Source organism: Buteo buteo, chromosome 11 (assembly GCF_964188355.1).
Source record: "Buteo buteo chromosome 11, bButBut1.hap1.1, whole genome shotgun sequence".
Lineage (NCBI taxonomy): Eukaryota > Metazoa > Chordata > Aves > Accipitriformes > Accipitridae > Buteo > Buteo buteo.
In genome coordinates this window covers 11,085,616-11,100,748 of record NC_134181.1, presented here as the reverse complement: position 1 = coordinate 11,100,748, position 15,133 = coordinate 11,085,616, and the positions used below count along the sequence as shown (strand labels likewise).

Here is a 15,133-nt window from a genome sequence, read left to right as displayed (position 1 = left end):
GCCCAGCTCCACGTCCTGGACCTCCGTCACCTGCACATTTCCATCCCCCATTTATCTCCGCTTCTCATATGCATGCTAATGAGAATTATAACGAAAGACAGACACATGCCTCAGTTACTACAAGCAAAAGAAAACAGGTCACACAAACTGAGTACTTCTGCGCAGCCACCACATGTGGAAGAACAGACAGGAGTGCAACCATCCAGAAGGACAACCTGGAGAGCAAAGCAGCATGAACAGGAGTGCTCTGTCTACCTTCAGGGCCACGCTCTCCTAAGTGGACAAAAGCTTACAACAAAGCATAACCAGAACACGGCAGAGAAGCAAGTATTTTCCAAAATACTGTAGAAAGTATTTAAGAGCTATTCAAAGTGTTTTGTTTCTTCTATGGAGATTGTCACACAAAGTGATTTAAAATGTATATTTGACTTTGATTTATTAAAAAAGACTCAACTTTAATTCCATTTTAGGAATAATTCATAAAATACACAGATAATGCACAAAGCCATTATGCCTTGCAGCAAATAAATCATCTGGCTCATTTTCAGCTACATTCTTCTGGAATAAAAATATTCAGACACAATGATCTTACTGGCAAGACTGTGGAGTCACGCGAACAGTTATATGCATTAACTATCTACTTCAGAAGAACCAGTGGTGGCAATGCTTTTTTCCATTGCATCCGGACTCCTTTTGACATTCCATTCTGGTTCAATCACTTCCCTTCTTTGTACAAGACATAAAATTAAACATTTTTGGTACTTTGACTGACCTCTGAAAGTGGAGTTTGCCTTATTAAAAAAAAGCAGCCAGCAAATGATAAAATGAATAAAACTCCAACTTTCCTGGCTACAAGATTAGAAAAATTTATAAGAAAATTGCAAGAAAAGGCAACTGGTGATCTGAATACTTCTGTGTATGAAGAATGCAGTTCTCAGGGGAAGAAGAAACTAGGACTCATTAGGAATTTCAAGCCGATTAAGTTTCAAAGAATATTTAAGGTACAGAGGTTGAAGTTTCCCCTGCCTGGGAATAATGCTCAAAATAAACAAATGATTTAGTTTTTAAGTGGCAGCACACAACATTCCTAGTATAATTTACAATGTTAAACAGTAAAGATAAATAGTAACATCTGCTTTACTGAACTTCTGTTTTGTTTAAAAAAGTAATCTATTTCAGTCTTCCTCAGAAATGGGTAAGGATGGTTTTAACTGCTTAAATAAAATCCAAGAGGTGGAGGATTTTTGCACTGTTAAACACTCAATGCAGATGCCAAGCTCACTTTGCTTTAAAGTTGACTTCTTGAGGATTTTCTTCTGAAGAGCTGAAACTCTGTCTTAACTGTGGGAAAGCAGTATAGCCACCACCAGTTTAACAAATACAGCCAGTGTTGGCCAGCAGTTAAACTGTGTAAAGCAATATATACTAAATCTCTGTTGTGAAATCTGCAGAACAATATTAGCATATGGATGCGTTTTTTTCACAGTTGGAGACACCACCATCTCTTTTTTGAGTTTATTTTTCCCTGCTTTCCCATGCAGAAGTGTTTGACTCCCCTGCTTTAGACCGTAATAAGAACAAACTAAAGCCTAGAGACTATGAAGTAATCAAAGATGAACTTGAATCATCACTGGTGTCAACTAGTAAGTTTTTCTTGGTAGTGGTGGTGTTTTCTTAAACCATTTTTTAGAATCATTTATATTGCATATACAATGAGGTCTTCAGCTTGCAAACTTTTCATCCCAAGAAATACAGCTCTAGCACCTTGACTTTCCTAACCTGTTACCCAGTAGGACAACTATCCAGCTCAGCAGCTGAATAACCTTACCTAAAGGAATCTCTCTTCCTCTTTAGGCATGTGGAAGCAATGGGACTTTTGGGGGAGGTCTCACTTTAGACTTCCTTGTCTCAAACAGGTGATGAGTTTAATCAGACTGGTTACATACAAACAGGAGCATCGGGTGCAGGTACAGTGCTAGGTTACTCTGTCCCGTATTATCCTCCTAATGGGGGCACACAATCAACTTTGGAATATTTTGCTGGACAAAGTGCACACATGAAATTGCCAGATTTCATTGCTAAACAGTGATGCCATGCAAATTCCCTGGCAAGCAAATCTTATACAACAGATTCTTTAAAACAGAACACTACCACTAATAAAGTCAGCAGATAACCAGTGTCAGTCTTCCAAACATGATACAAATACTGACCTGCAGTTCCAAGTACCATTTTATGTAGTAGAATTTCTTTCCCTCCCCCCCCCCCTTTTTTTTTTTCTTTTTGGCTATTTACCTAAGCAAACAAAACACTCAAAAAAACCAAAACACCGCAACACGCTTATTCAGTGGTTTCCTACTACCCCATTTCCCTTAACAGAGTTCTTAATAGCTTTGGTAACAATAAGCCCTGTGTATAACCTGTCTACCCACTGAAGATACCAGATTAAAATAGCAATATAATGAAGTTAACAATGAGGTATGACTCAAAGTGGCGTACCAGATTATGAGATAACACCCTTTCCCACATATTACCGAAAGTGGGCAGAATATTATTCATTTTTACTACATAGCAATGCCCTGCAGTTTGGAAGAGTGATCTCATGACCAAAACACCTCCAAGGGAAGACATGATCCTGCTCATTGAAAAAGAGTTACCTACAAGATAAACTAGATTCCAGCAGAAGTTGCACCTTTACATCTACAGTATTAAGAGACACGGGCAACCTAACAGACTCATTTCTGCTAACAGTCAACCTAAAAGCCCAGTAGTGATAATCTGATATTGACAGCTACTAAAATGCTAACTATAATTTAGCAAAGAAGCATTTAAGTGTTAAGCATTTTAAAAATAAAAAGCAGCAACTAACACGTAATACAAAATATTTCTAAAGACAATGCTAGCAGATCTGAGAGCAGACCATGAGATTATAGACCAAGACAAGAGTACAATGGCATTCCAGCAAGGCATAGCATTTTCTACTGATTTGAAGCAGCTTTTTGCTACTAACAGTTCCTCAACTCAGAAAAGTCTGAAGCCAAACCCTGCAAATCATAGGAAAGATAATAATTTTAAAAAATATTTAAATTGGGGTTTATAATATTTGCTAAGGAAAGCCTACATTTTCTATTTACTCAGACATTTTTGTCCCACAAGCTTCTTGTTCAAAAATCTTCAGTTATTTTATACACACACAAGCCAAAAATTATCTCCATTTAATACAAAACAGAGCATCCAACTAAGTATCCTGTGCCCATTCATGCCTCCCTTTTGTTTAGGAAGGCAACATGTACATCTCTGTCTTTAAGACAATACACAAGCTCCATGTAACTAAAACAAGATTCATTCTTTGTATTTTGCAGTACTGAGGCTGCTGCAAAGCTTCACAAAAGATGAGGAAATTTACAAATTTCTTCTAGTTTTAATTCCCCATGTCCCCCCCCGGACTTCCTTTAATGCTTCTATTAACAGAAGTGCAGTTTTACTGCATTCTTCCAGCTTACAAAACTTTAACAGATCTGGAAAACTTAACATAAAACACACTCTCGTTCCCCCTGATTTCCAAGCTGTTCCTCACCCATACAGGCACAAAACACCTGAGAATTCAGTTTTTTTGAAAGGGGAAACGGAAAGGCAGAAAATAAAAATCAGCATTTGCACTTCTGAAAGTAAGAAACCTTAGGAAACTCCATCTGTCACCAAGACTTTGATCAAGAGAAGTCACCTTCTTACACATCCTGGCAGACAGCTCTGAACTAGCAAGCTCTGTTCTGCTAAAATACAATAAATAAATTAAAACCCTCACCCACTGCTGCTACAGTCCAGGTTGCACAACCTTTTTTTAGTCCAAATCCAAATCAGCATATGTTCATCAGAACTTGAAGTTTTCTTGATATTGCCTTCCCTGGGGGCTCGAGCCTGCTGCACTAGATAAAAACGTGTGGTACCTCAGAAGAACTATAGCTTTCTGCTAATTTTCTACAGCCAAACCTGCTTTGCTTATACTTCTTATTCTTCCTCAAAACATACAGCCTTTGTTGAGAATGACTTAGGAAAAGTACATTTTCCTTAGCTGGGCTCATGCATAGAAAAAGCCTCATTCATGTCCTTCTTATGAATTTGGGGTTCTCTCCTCCCACCCCAACATGAATTACAACTCACCTCCCACTGCTTCTGTTAATACCAGACTTCATCCCTCAAATAAGAGGCTCTGTAGTACCTCTTCATAGGATGTTGCTGAGCTGCCACTCAGGCATTTGACCATCTCTCAATTCTCTCTCAAAGTTATAAGTTCTTTCAGTCACCTACTAGAGAAGCTGAAAAATTCAAATATTACTGTATTTCCCCCCTTGTATTTTTCAAGGAAACAATTACACTGCCTCTTGCACTCTTTTCCCCTCATTTCCCCTGGTCAGTGAACTCTGATGAAGTCAGGCAAGCCCTTTATATTTTTCTGCTTCTATTGTGAGTTTTTTAATCCTGCTGGTAGTTTTACAAAATGTTAACTTTTCTATAGATCGCAGAAAAAAAAAAACCCCAAATCACACTTTTTTTTTTTTTTTAACTTACATTTCAGCATAAATAGCTCAGTCTTCAAATCACAGAAAAGCAGAGTCGGAGAGGCTCTCAAAAGGTCATCCTACTGTCCCAAGCAAGGAGTAGTTTCACCTGGGTCAGTTTTGCTAGACGCAGGTTTAACCTGTTCTATAAGTTCCTCATGATGGAGGCTCCCTACCCTTTGGAGCAATCCACGTCAGTGCTTCACTAACATTACAAAGTATTTCCACAACGTCTAATATGAATCCTTCCTCCTGAAATTTAAGTTCATTACTTCTTGCTCCACCTTACGTGGACATGAACAACAGAACACTGCCACGTTGTCTGGCAGCTTCTTACATACCTGAACAATTTTCATTTTCCTTCTTTGTCTTCTCTTCTGTAGAGCCAGTCTTTTCAATTTGTCCTCGGAAGTCCTATTTCCTGGGTGTCTGATTACTCTTGCTACTTTCCTCTGGTGTCTCTCCAGTTGCTCACTATTTCTCTAAGTGCAACAGCAGTGATGCATGGGTGTACTATTGTGTTTAAGGCCATAATAACCAAAGTGAAGAATGTTGAATGCTTATTTCATGGTTCTTGTAGGTTATAGTCGTGTTAAATACAAGGCAACAGCCTCTTTGCACAATAACAACAACATTGATTTATTATTCAGACCTGCACAACACTGACTCCTACTCAACATACGACTACTGTAAGCCCTAGAACTGTTCTTCAAAACTGCTGCCCGGTGGGCTCCACTTGTGAGGCTGAAAATTTCTATTTAAATATTGTAACATTCAGTTTTCCCCTCTGAATTCCATCCCAACTGGAAAAATCGTTTGTTCAATTCAAGATTATTTTTAATTCAGCACATCTTCCAGCACACTTGTATCACATACTTTCAAGTCACCTACAAACTTAAATGTATTCTCTATACTGACCTCTGCCAAGGTACATTTTGACAGTGAGCAACAGATAACTGCTTCGTGGGCACAACCATCCAACTAGCTTGCCCATATACTTAAGTCACCTAAACCATGTTTCCTGGCTGACTTAAAAATCAACCTGTGAGTCAGTGTCAAATCCTTAAATTTTTCTGGTTCTTAAGCAAAAGCAGAATGCAATACTTATTACACAAAAGTTCCCATAAATCTTGCATACTGACATTTTTTAAAGCTATGTGCAAGAGGCAGTTTTATTTAAGAAAAGGTATAATAAAAGTATGATGACGAGGGGTCAATTTCCGCAAGATATACCTAAATAGAAAACCAAGCAATCCAGCTGTTTTGCCTGCGTTCTCTTCACATTTGTTCCTACCATAAAGCTGCCTCGTGAAGAGAGAACTGCAGATGCATGTGGAGCTCAGAAACAAGGGTTAGCTCTATACAGGTAAAGCAGGGACCAAAGCAAGTTTCTCTACCTTTGCTTTAAGCTGGCAGGATGTGCAGCCAACTTATGCAAACAATGCTTTGCTTTTGCTCATGAACTCCACTCAGTGCTGAAGAAGCACTCTCCCCACACAGCGTGTGGCACAGGGTATGAATTAGCACCTAGAATTGCTTGACTAGGTTATAAAAGCAGTATACAGACAGTTGCCAACATTTGGCAAGACAGTTTCAAAGTCCACGAAAAAAAACCTGGAAGACAGGCAGTCCTTCATATGTTTTTGCTTTTTTTAATTAAAAGAAGCCTTTCAGCACAGGTATTATCAAGGTCTTTAATTACATAAACTCACATTGATACCTAAATTAAAAATAAAATTTAAAAAAAAGATATTTCTTCCTACAGCCTTAGCTAAACATAGTGATGTTATTAGACTGCTTCCAAAAATACCAGTCTACAGAAGACATTTATAATACATAGCTAATCTTACTTCATTCTATACTAAGTATACAACACTGAAAACTGTCAGTCATATTTCTCACTACAATTATGTACTACAAATAGCATTCTACTTTACTTCATCCATAAGTTGTGCATTTACAGAAAGCACATAATGCTTGATAAGCATGTGTGTATAACATTAATCCTTACAAAGTTACCCAAAATCTAAATCAAAAATAAGAGAACTCAAAAATAAGTTTTCCACTCGGGATGGAATTCTGTAGGAAAAACTTTGCAAAGACTGCTGTAAAGAAATATGTCAAAACACGAAGAACTACTTAAAACACCAGGGATTTGTATGTGACTATCACTTAACACTGCCTGGTACATAATTAAGATATTCACTACAGGAGAAATACCTAGAAATATCCAGCCAGGCATGATGAGAGCAGGGGATCCTCTCAACTTCAGAACCTCTGAATTCTGACTGTTGGGCAGAATTGGGCACCTGTTGGACACTTGCTGCCAGCATATGGAAATTACAGCAAAGTCATGACAAAGTTTTACAGCACAAATCTCTCGGGCTAGCATGGTATTTTCCTTCAAGCGCAACAGCTCACAATGACAAAAATGTTCTGAAGATTGATAAAACATTATTTTACACAAATTTTGATCATCAGTCAACTCATGCAGTTTTACACAAACACTGATGACAATATGCCACTCACAAGTGTTCAGGTTTCCCCTCAGGATGGATAATACTAAGGAAAAACCATTCAAAACTTTAATTTAGTTGGTTTGGAGGGACAGGGTGTTGGGGCTTTTTTGGTTTTCTTCATCATCATCATCATTATTATTAAACAAAGCATGGTTTCCCCTAAGAAAAGGGTTGTTCGATTGCTGGTTATAAGTTTAAATCATATAGAAGATTACCATTTAGAATTATACAGGTAGTACAATTTAATTATAACTCATCTTTCTTATTTCCTGATATCTTCTTATCATGAAGTTCTTGCACATAAATACCCACTAAATACCTAATTCAACACAGTTGGAAGTCAGGCACTGCAAATGACTTAATACTTTCAAGAAGAAAAACAACAGAATAGAAGAGTTTATCTTTTTACCAGCGTCCCCCACAAACAGAAAGCAAGGCAGAGAGAACTTGCGATGTAGAAGTCATTTTGAAGAGAAGTCCAATTAAGAAGGAATGATACAAATCCACATGCAAAACAGTATCCCCCAAGGTAACTTACCTCAATGTCTTGTAGGCTGAACTCTTTTTGATCTTTAAAGTTTGCAGCTCCTGCACTCAGTTCCATCAGCATTTTTGCTATTTCTGGTTTTATTGCTGCTGTGAGTCGACTCGCTGCTTCCATGACATGTTCCTGCACGTCTTTCAGTTGCATAGCTGCCTTAGAATAGTGTGAGTTCCTAAATACACTGCTGAAAAGGTCTGTAAGGAAAGTGCTTGTACGGCAAAACACGTTGAGTGCATCCAGATACTTGGAGATTCCCTGCTGGATGTCTGCGATCGGAGTAGTATGGGACACAGGGTGGTTGCAGCTGCCCGCAGCAGCTGAGGAGACCAAAGGGGATGCTGGGGTTGTAGATGCCAGCGGTGCGCTCAGGGTCCTGCCTAGCTCAGGCATTTGATACTGCTGGTGTTGCTGCACTTTTTGCTTGGACCCGCCAAGCAAAAAGCGCCGCTTATAGTCCATTTTGCTTTCTTGTGCACTACAGCAATACATAAGTGAGTGCTTGTCCAAAGATTTCTTGAATTAACAATCACTTGTCAAATTCCTTCCTCAAATATAGAGTTATGTACAGTAACAGTGGAGGACTGTGTACATAGGTTTCACAAAAGGCATTTCAAAAAGGCAAGCGTCTGTATAATCTGTATCAGCAGTGAGAAAGGCAGCAGATTTGCTGACTTCGTATTTTAAGTGTTCAGTGCAGCCCTGCTGCAGTTATAAGCTGTACTCAAAAAACAAGCCCAAGTATCTTAATAATGCTCTGTCTCGTTTGGTATTCCACTCTGCACACAGAAAAGCAATGCTGGAGCAGAGAAGTTATCACCTACGATTCCTTCATGAGCATTTTATTGTCACTTGCTGTTAAGTCCACAAAAGTTATTTTTGTCAATGCAAATAATAGTTTTAGAAGCAATACCTTAATACAATTTTCCCATTAGTAATATCAGGAAAAGTGGAGCAAACCACTGATCAACAGCGATTATAAAAGCAGTGCAGAGGCTGCTTCCTTGAAAAAGCGAATCCTTACGTCAGCAGACCAAATATCTTAAATGTCTTGACAGATCCAGTCTGCCAAATTAGTTTATTTGTAGCGTCTCTTCTTAATACTGGAGGGAAAAAAAAAATCTGGACTCTGTTTACAGAAGACTTTGCAAGTATAAGCTATTAAAAATTAGAGTGTTTATTATTGCAAGCCTTCTTCCCCTTTCCTTGTTTGTTGAGGTAGTTGTTTCCGTTGTAACATTAAGCAGTGGTGCTTCCAGATTGCATTTGCCCTCAATTGTAGACTCGGAACAAAAATGCACAAATGTATTTGTAAGGCCTCTAGGTCATTTCCTGTGAAGGGAAAAAAAAAAGTTTAAAATTTTATGGAACAATGAGAAGGTTTAATAACTCCTGCAGCATCCTGGTATACTTCTCTAAGCGCACATTGTCAACACTATGCAAGACCAAAAGGAAGGGAGAGTTGCACTAACAGCTTAAAAGGCAGTTACAAGTTGGTGTCATCCTTTTCCTAAACTCAACACTGCTGAATATTTTATTAATTCTCCCATCCTAGACTGTCAAACTTAAGACTATAGTTAATCCCCTGTGCAACCCTTACGCAGTGGAAGGCTATTAATGCAGAGCTCAGGGGGAGTTAATCACATTTTCTAACCTCACCCTTTTTAAATAATTTAAAAATTAAGTCAATGAAACCTTTTTTTCATGCACCATAATTTATTGCAGAAATCTGAGACTCCCATTCATTTTAATAATTTACTAAATCAACAGATACAGGTCCTTAATTTTTTTTCAGTGCAACAGCAGACAATCTGTCTACATCCTAACTGAGATTAGCTGAAAAATACAAAATACACATCCCATTTTAGGATGATGGACAGCATCTATCATATGTAAGGTATTACATGAGGCAAAATTGCCTAACAGACTGGCCTAAATAACACTCTCACCAGATACGAAAGTGGGGAGGAAAAACAGCTTCTAGTACTGCCCTGCTCCTGCTAGCAAACTGTAGTGCAGCTGGAGAGCCAAGAGTGCTTTCTTGAAGGCATTTGTAGGAAGGTGAACAAAGTGAAGGTGAAGAGAGCCTGCGTAGTGAGAAAGGGTCAGTTTGCAGCAGGAGACCTTCAAGGCCAGGCTGGAGGAACTGGAGCTCCTGGAAAAGGGCATAAAGATGTTTAAGCCCTTACCCTTAGCCACACACAGCTCTGAACTGGACAGGGCATGGCATATCACAATGATGTTTACAGGTTGGAGTCATATATCCATACAATGGTCACAGTTATCCTAGAAGCTCATTTACATATCTTTATATACACATTTTATATAAACACACACATATACATATATACACGTGTGTGATGAGATTTTAAATTATTTTTATGCACTATGAATTTATAGCTTGTTAATTAATCCCACCTCAATCATCTTCCTTTCTTCTGTGCCGGAGTCAGAACTGCCTTGACCTAATTACCTCTTATCCCACCAGCCAGGTTAGGGTGGGAAATCCCATACTAGTGTCCTGAACAGGTAACTTTCTACAGTGTTCCTTGCTTTGAGAGAGTAACGTTCTATTTCTTGAGACCACAAAAGACACTGATTAACAATGTCGGGACATTATCAGAAGTAAAGTATAATGCAGAGAAATACAATTTGTTCTGTCAGTTTATCTAGTCCTAGCTATTAGTTACACATTAGGCCACTCTCTCCCTCCCCTACACATACACATAACTTGATTTGATCAAATAAGGACATTCTTTTCCTTACTGCAGCAATTGTGACGTACAAGGCTAATATCAAACAGTAATTCATTACAGCGTTTCTTCCCTGAGCACTTAAAAGAATAATGCAGATATAACAGGAAGGAGCCCTTTAATTCAACAACAAAATGTTCCTTTTGCTATTATATTTGAGATATGAAACATGTATTAATATTGTCAAAATGGCTGGGGAATAAAGATTTTATCTTCAGTCAAAATTTCTTATTTCCACCTGTTCCTTGAAGAAACAAGGTACCAATTCATCCACATAATGTGTTTTGACACACATGCATGGTACAAAAATCCCAGATAAAGAAGCAGGCAAGACATAGCAGGACAAAACACCATATAGAGCCAGATAGTCTCACACCCACTAAAACAACAGACACACAAGTTTTTCAGGAAGTTGTTGCTGCAGATGGTTCTGCTTCTGAGATCTAGAGCAAATATTCTCTTGTATTCCCACTTTTTAAAACATGATAAACAGATAAAACACAGCAAAAATTCCCATATGCATGTCAGCATCCCTTATTAAAGCACTCTGATTACTTTCTTTGCTAACTACTTTATACTTCTCTCAATATTCACACTGAATGAGTCAAAATGCAATAAACCCATTAAAAACTGAATTTTCTAGAAGGTCTTGATATCATATGCATAGCTGAAAATATTTTTCTCCTTGCTTTACAAGCTATGGTGCCTTACAGTAGAAAGCATGATTAAATTGGTTTTTTTGATTGCATAAAAATGTAGATGGAACAAAAGAGTTGGTTAATTTATATGCATTGTATAAGTAAATTGGTGATTATTTTCCCTAAGTAGACATGAATTTCACATTGCAGAGGAACTTAAGAAATGATCATGAAATATCTAAATGTTAATTAGTGCCAAAAGTAGAAAAAGCTAAAAAGAAGGGGGTTTCAAGCTATACAGCACTGAATTAGACAAGCATATTAGAAATGCATTACAATTTGGTGGTTCTGACTACACACTGAGCCTTTCAGGATCAAACTAAGACACTGATCATTTGAAATGGTCTGATATTTAGCCAATACATAAAGCTGCTACATCCTAAATAACATAAATGTAATGAATAGAAAAAAAAAGGTATTTTCATATTTTCTACAGCTATAAACAAACATGATAAATCATTGTGTTTTACTTCTAGACAACTTCATAGTGAAACCTGCAGGTACTTACTAAATTCAGCTTCAATATTCCCTTGTAATAAAATCAACACAAAAGCTTAAAGAGGACAGCTTGTATCTTCAGCATCTATAGAGAGATTTATTTAGAGAGAGGAAAACTACAATTTTCAACACTAGGCATGTGGGTAATGCTACACGTCTTGCACTTTCTATAACAATATCTCCAAGATGCTATGTACACAATAAACAGTCTTCCTTTTGCGTCTTTTCCTGAAAAAGTGAAGCAGAGAATGTTCCCATGCTCTCCCCTCCCTTCCCCAATGCTACGGTTCCTCCGCTGCTCTAGGTGCATGGACTAAAAGTGGGGGCTCCATATTGTAACTGTATGAACTTCATGCCAATCTAACTCTTGCCATATTAGGAAAAAGAAAAAAAAAATCCAAGTGTTTCATTCTAGTGATACAAGAACAGCATGTTATCAGTCCAAAATGTAAGCCTTAGGTTTGTATTTCATTTTGCAGAAAACAGAAGTATTCACAGAAATCAAGTGTAGAAACTTATCAAAAAAGTTAGCATGCCACAAATAAAGAAAATTTGTTCCTCCCTTTATGTAAGCAAGACCAAAATAGTGTTGTTCATATACTATTAAACATTATCAATAGAACTAATTTACAGTATAAAAGCAAGCTCCATACTGAACACTATGCTGTTGAAAGCTGTAAAATGCTACCAAAAAAGCTCACCACATTGTTTATGTTCTCACTTTAAGAAGTTAATGCTATGGTTAAGGAACTGCTACTAGTTTGAACTTCCATAGAGAATCAAGCAGACATCTGCATGAGTTGCTCTAAAAATGGCCACATTTGCATAGAGGAAACAGAAATTGCATGAAAATGAGTGCATATGCAAATCGAGTTCACTACTCTTTTTTTAAATGTAACATCCAAAATTTTTTGCTTAGATACTTCCCAGAAAATCAGAAGTATTTTCTCCAACTTCACTGATTGCAAGACACACAAATTAACCCGGAAGACTTTCAGAAAAATGGAATTTGGCACCTCCCAGTTTCTGTTTTGGACCAGCAACAAGGGGTCTAATCCTCCATACATCCTGTTTGGGATTACCTTGCTAGAAGAGGAGGCAACCTTTTCCCTTAATCAACACAGGAAATCGAGCAGAGGAAGTAGCGAGTAAAATGTACAAGTCTATCACTAGTTAGTTTAGTTACACAATTACCCACAGTCAACTTCCTTTCAGCCAACTTCATTTACCATCTTACATGAATGTTTTTTGCAGGCCATACTAGTTAGAAATTTTTTGATCAAAAAAATCATTCATCATTCTTTAAAAAGGGTTCTGATCTCAATTTTAAAAACTGCTTGCCAAGATGTTCTTTATGAATTCTGTTGTCCTTTCAGTGAACATGCAATAACATGAGTAAGATGATCAAAAATACCTGCGCTAAATTTTTTGAAAGTAACTTCCAGATATCATACATTGGTTTTAATTTTATGAGATACAGATTCCAAATCTCAGGATGAACTTAACGTGGCAAACACCATTCATATAAAGCAATCAAACATGAAAGCAACTAAATTCAACTAATGTCGCCCAAAAAAGTAACTCCAAAAGAAACAACCCAGAACAGCCAGATTGCTTAACAGGGAAAAGCCTGAACAAACAAAGCCTACTGCAAGGCCAAAAGGTCAGCAAGCTGCTAGAGCCAAGGGCCTCCAGTTGAGAACACACCAATTCCCTCTCACATTAATTACACAAATCTTACGCGAATACAAAAGTTACTCCTCTATGGAAGGCAGCATTCCACCTTCAAGTTCTGCCGTCACTACTGTGTACATCAGATCCATCACCTGCCCGGCTAGGCTGCGCAAAGTCCAAACGTGGATACCTTAAGAAAATAAAAATATCCCAAATGGCCTTCAACGTTGGAATAGCAAACTGGGAGCAGAACAGTAGGACAAGCCCATCCGCTATTCCCTGAAGACCAGTCCTCCACTGTCCCCACCACTAGCTGGCTCAGAACTAAAAAAGGTAACAGCCGAGGTCCAAGCAACATCAATTCGTGTATCAGCACCTCACAACGCAACTACAAGTGTCCTGGCCACAAAACCGCAGTGGCCCAAAGCAAGGACCACCAGCTAGGAAGGGCTACCCAGCTCAGACCCAAAGCTGAGCGTGCAGCGTAACACAAGACAGGCTCTGCTGCTTTGCTCACCTTGAGCACCACGCTGGCAAGGGCGAAGGCAAGGAGACAACAGCAAGGACAGAAGAGACAGCAGGGGATTCTGGAAAAGGCAGCACTGAGATGCCCAACTCTAAGAAGGTTTCAAACCAGTAGTCTACATGAAAGTAAAGACACAGTAGTTAAACAGGAGAAATGGAAAGTTAGTCCCAGGTAGGGGCCTTGTAAAGTAGACTGTACCAGTACGCTCAAGGCACAAATGAACAATACCAAATCTTCATCTGGAGGGAAGAGCCGCAGGCTGTGTGCGCTATAAGAGGTTATTTCTTGCTTCTCCTTTTAGATAGGCTACTAATTGTAGGTAAGAATATGAGTTAACTAAAATAGATGGTGGAAACTATTAAACTATTCCCTCTGAATAAACTTTACAGGATCCTCGTAAAGAAACAGGTTAAGAAAAACAGTCAAGTAATCCCAACTACTTGGGGGGGGGGGGGGGGGTGTTAAGACAGACATCAATACAGTATTTTACAGATTTTAACTGGGAGTTGATTCATTTTACACTATCCTAAACTAAAGATAGATTACATCTACAGCTGTAGAGTATGTTTAGCATGTACAAACCACATCTGTTCAAAACTGGAATCCACATACCAGAGATGAAACAAAGAATATTAGAAATTCAGTAACAAATCTCATAACCTGAGAAATTAAATTCTTGCTTGAACTAGAACAACTCCAACACTCTCAATTAATAAGCCACACCTATTAATGTTAAAATTGCCATAAGGACGACCACTTGAGAATATACAGGAGTTTCTTGACAATGATAGAATATGTTCAATACAACCATAAAAAGAAAAAGCATAGAAGTAAGTGTGGGTGCTTTTTAAATTTGCTTTCATTTTTAAATACTGTTTTGGACATAAAACTTTTCCAAATAATGCAAGAGCTGAAATTATGTTTTGAAAATTAAACTTTTCAGTCGACAAGAACAGCCATCTCCAAGTAATGCTGACTGGCAGAAAATATGCATTAATCTCTGACATCAACTAAGTTATTTTGCACCTGTAATTTCATACCAACACATCACAAATACTTAAAGCATGCAAATACTTTTATAGGGGTTGACAAATATCATTATCTTCACCATCAGGGCAAATGAGGCTTACAGTTTCTCAGGACTCGCTCCACACAGCTGTCAGGATGCAGGCACACGACAAAAACCCCAGCAGCCCACGAGCGCCAGCAGGCAGAGGATGCACATCCTGGTAGCTCAGCCTATTGGCAGGCAATACATATCACCAAACCCCAATTGCTTTTGGTCAGATGCCCATACTTAGGCTACAAAGCCAGAAAGGAAAACCAACCTCACTTTTCAAGGCTGACAGCCTTTCTAATGGGGTGGGC

At 38.3% G+C, this 15,133-nt stretch overlaps 1 protein-coding gene across 9 annotated transcripts in view; it reads right to left on the bottom strand.

Annotated features, from left to right (window-relative positions):
* The window catches only part of GARRE1 (granule associated Rac and RHOG effector 1), a 62,636-nt gene that overhangs the window by 23,168 nt on the left and 24,335 nt on the right, over positions 1 to 15,133 (bottom strand). For 2 of the 9 annotated variants that reach the window (XM_075040040.1, XM_075040041.1), the window contains exons 2-4: positions 9,566 to 9,771; positions 7,614 to 8,948; positions 4,898 to 5,038 (exon numbers count right to left, since the gene is read on the bottom strand). In XM_075040040.1, coding sequence (XP_074896141.1) covers positions 4,898 to 5,038; positions 7,614 to 8,108 — 636 coding nt within the window. In that variant the 5' untranslated portion in view covers positions 8,109 to 8,948; positions 9,566 to 9,771. Of the gene's footprint in view, positions 1 to 4,158; positions 4,835 to 4,897; positions 5,039 to 7,613; positions 8,949 to 9,565; positions 14,070 to 15,093; positions 15,114 to 15,133 lie in introns of those variants that run through there. The other 7 variants (XM_075040044.1, XM_075040045.1, XM_075040042.1 and 4 more) reach the window with 6 other exon arrangements.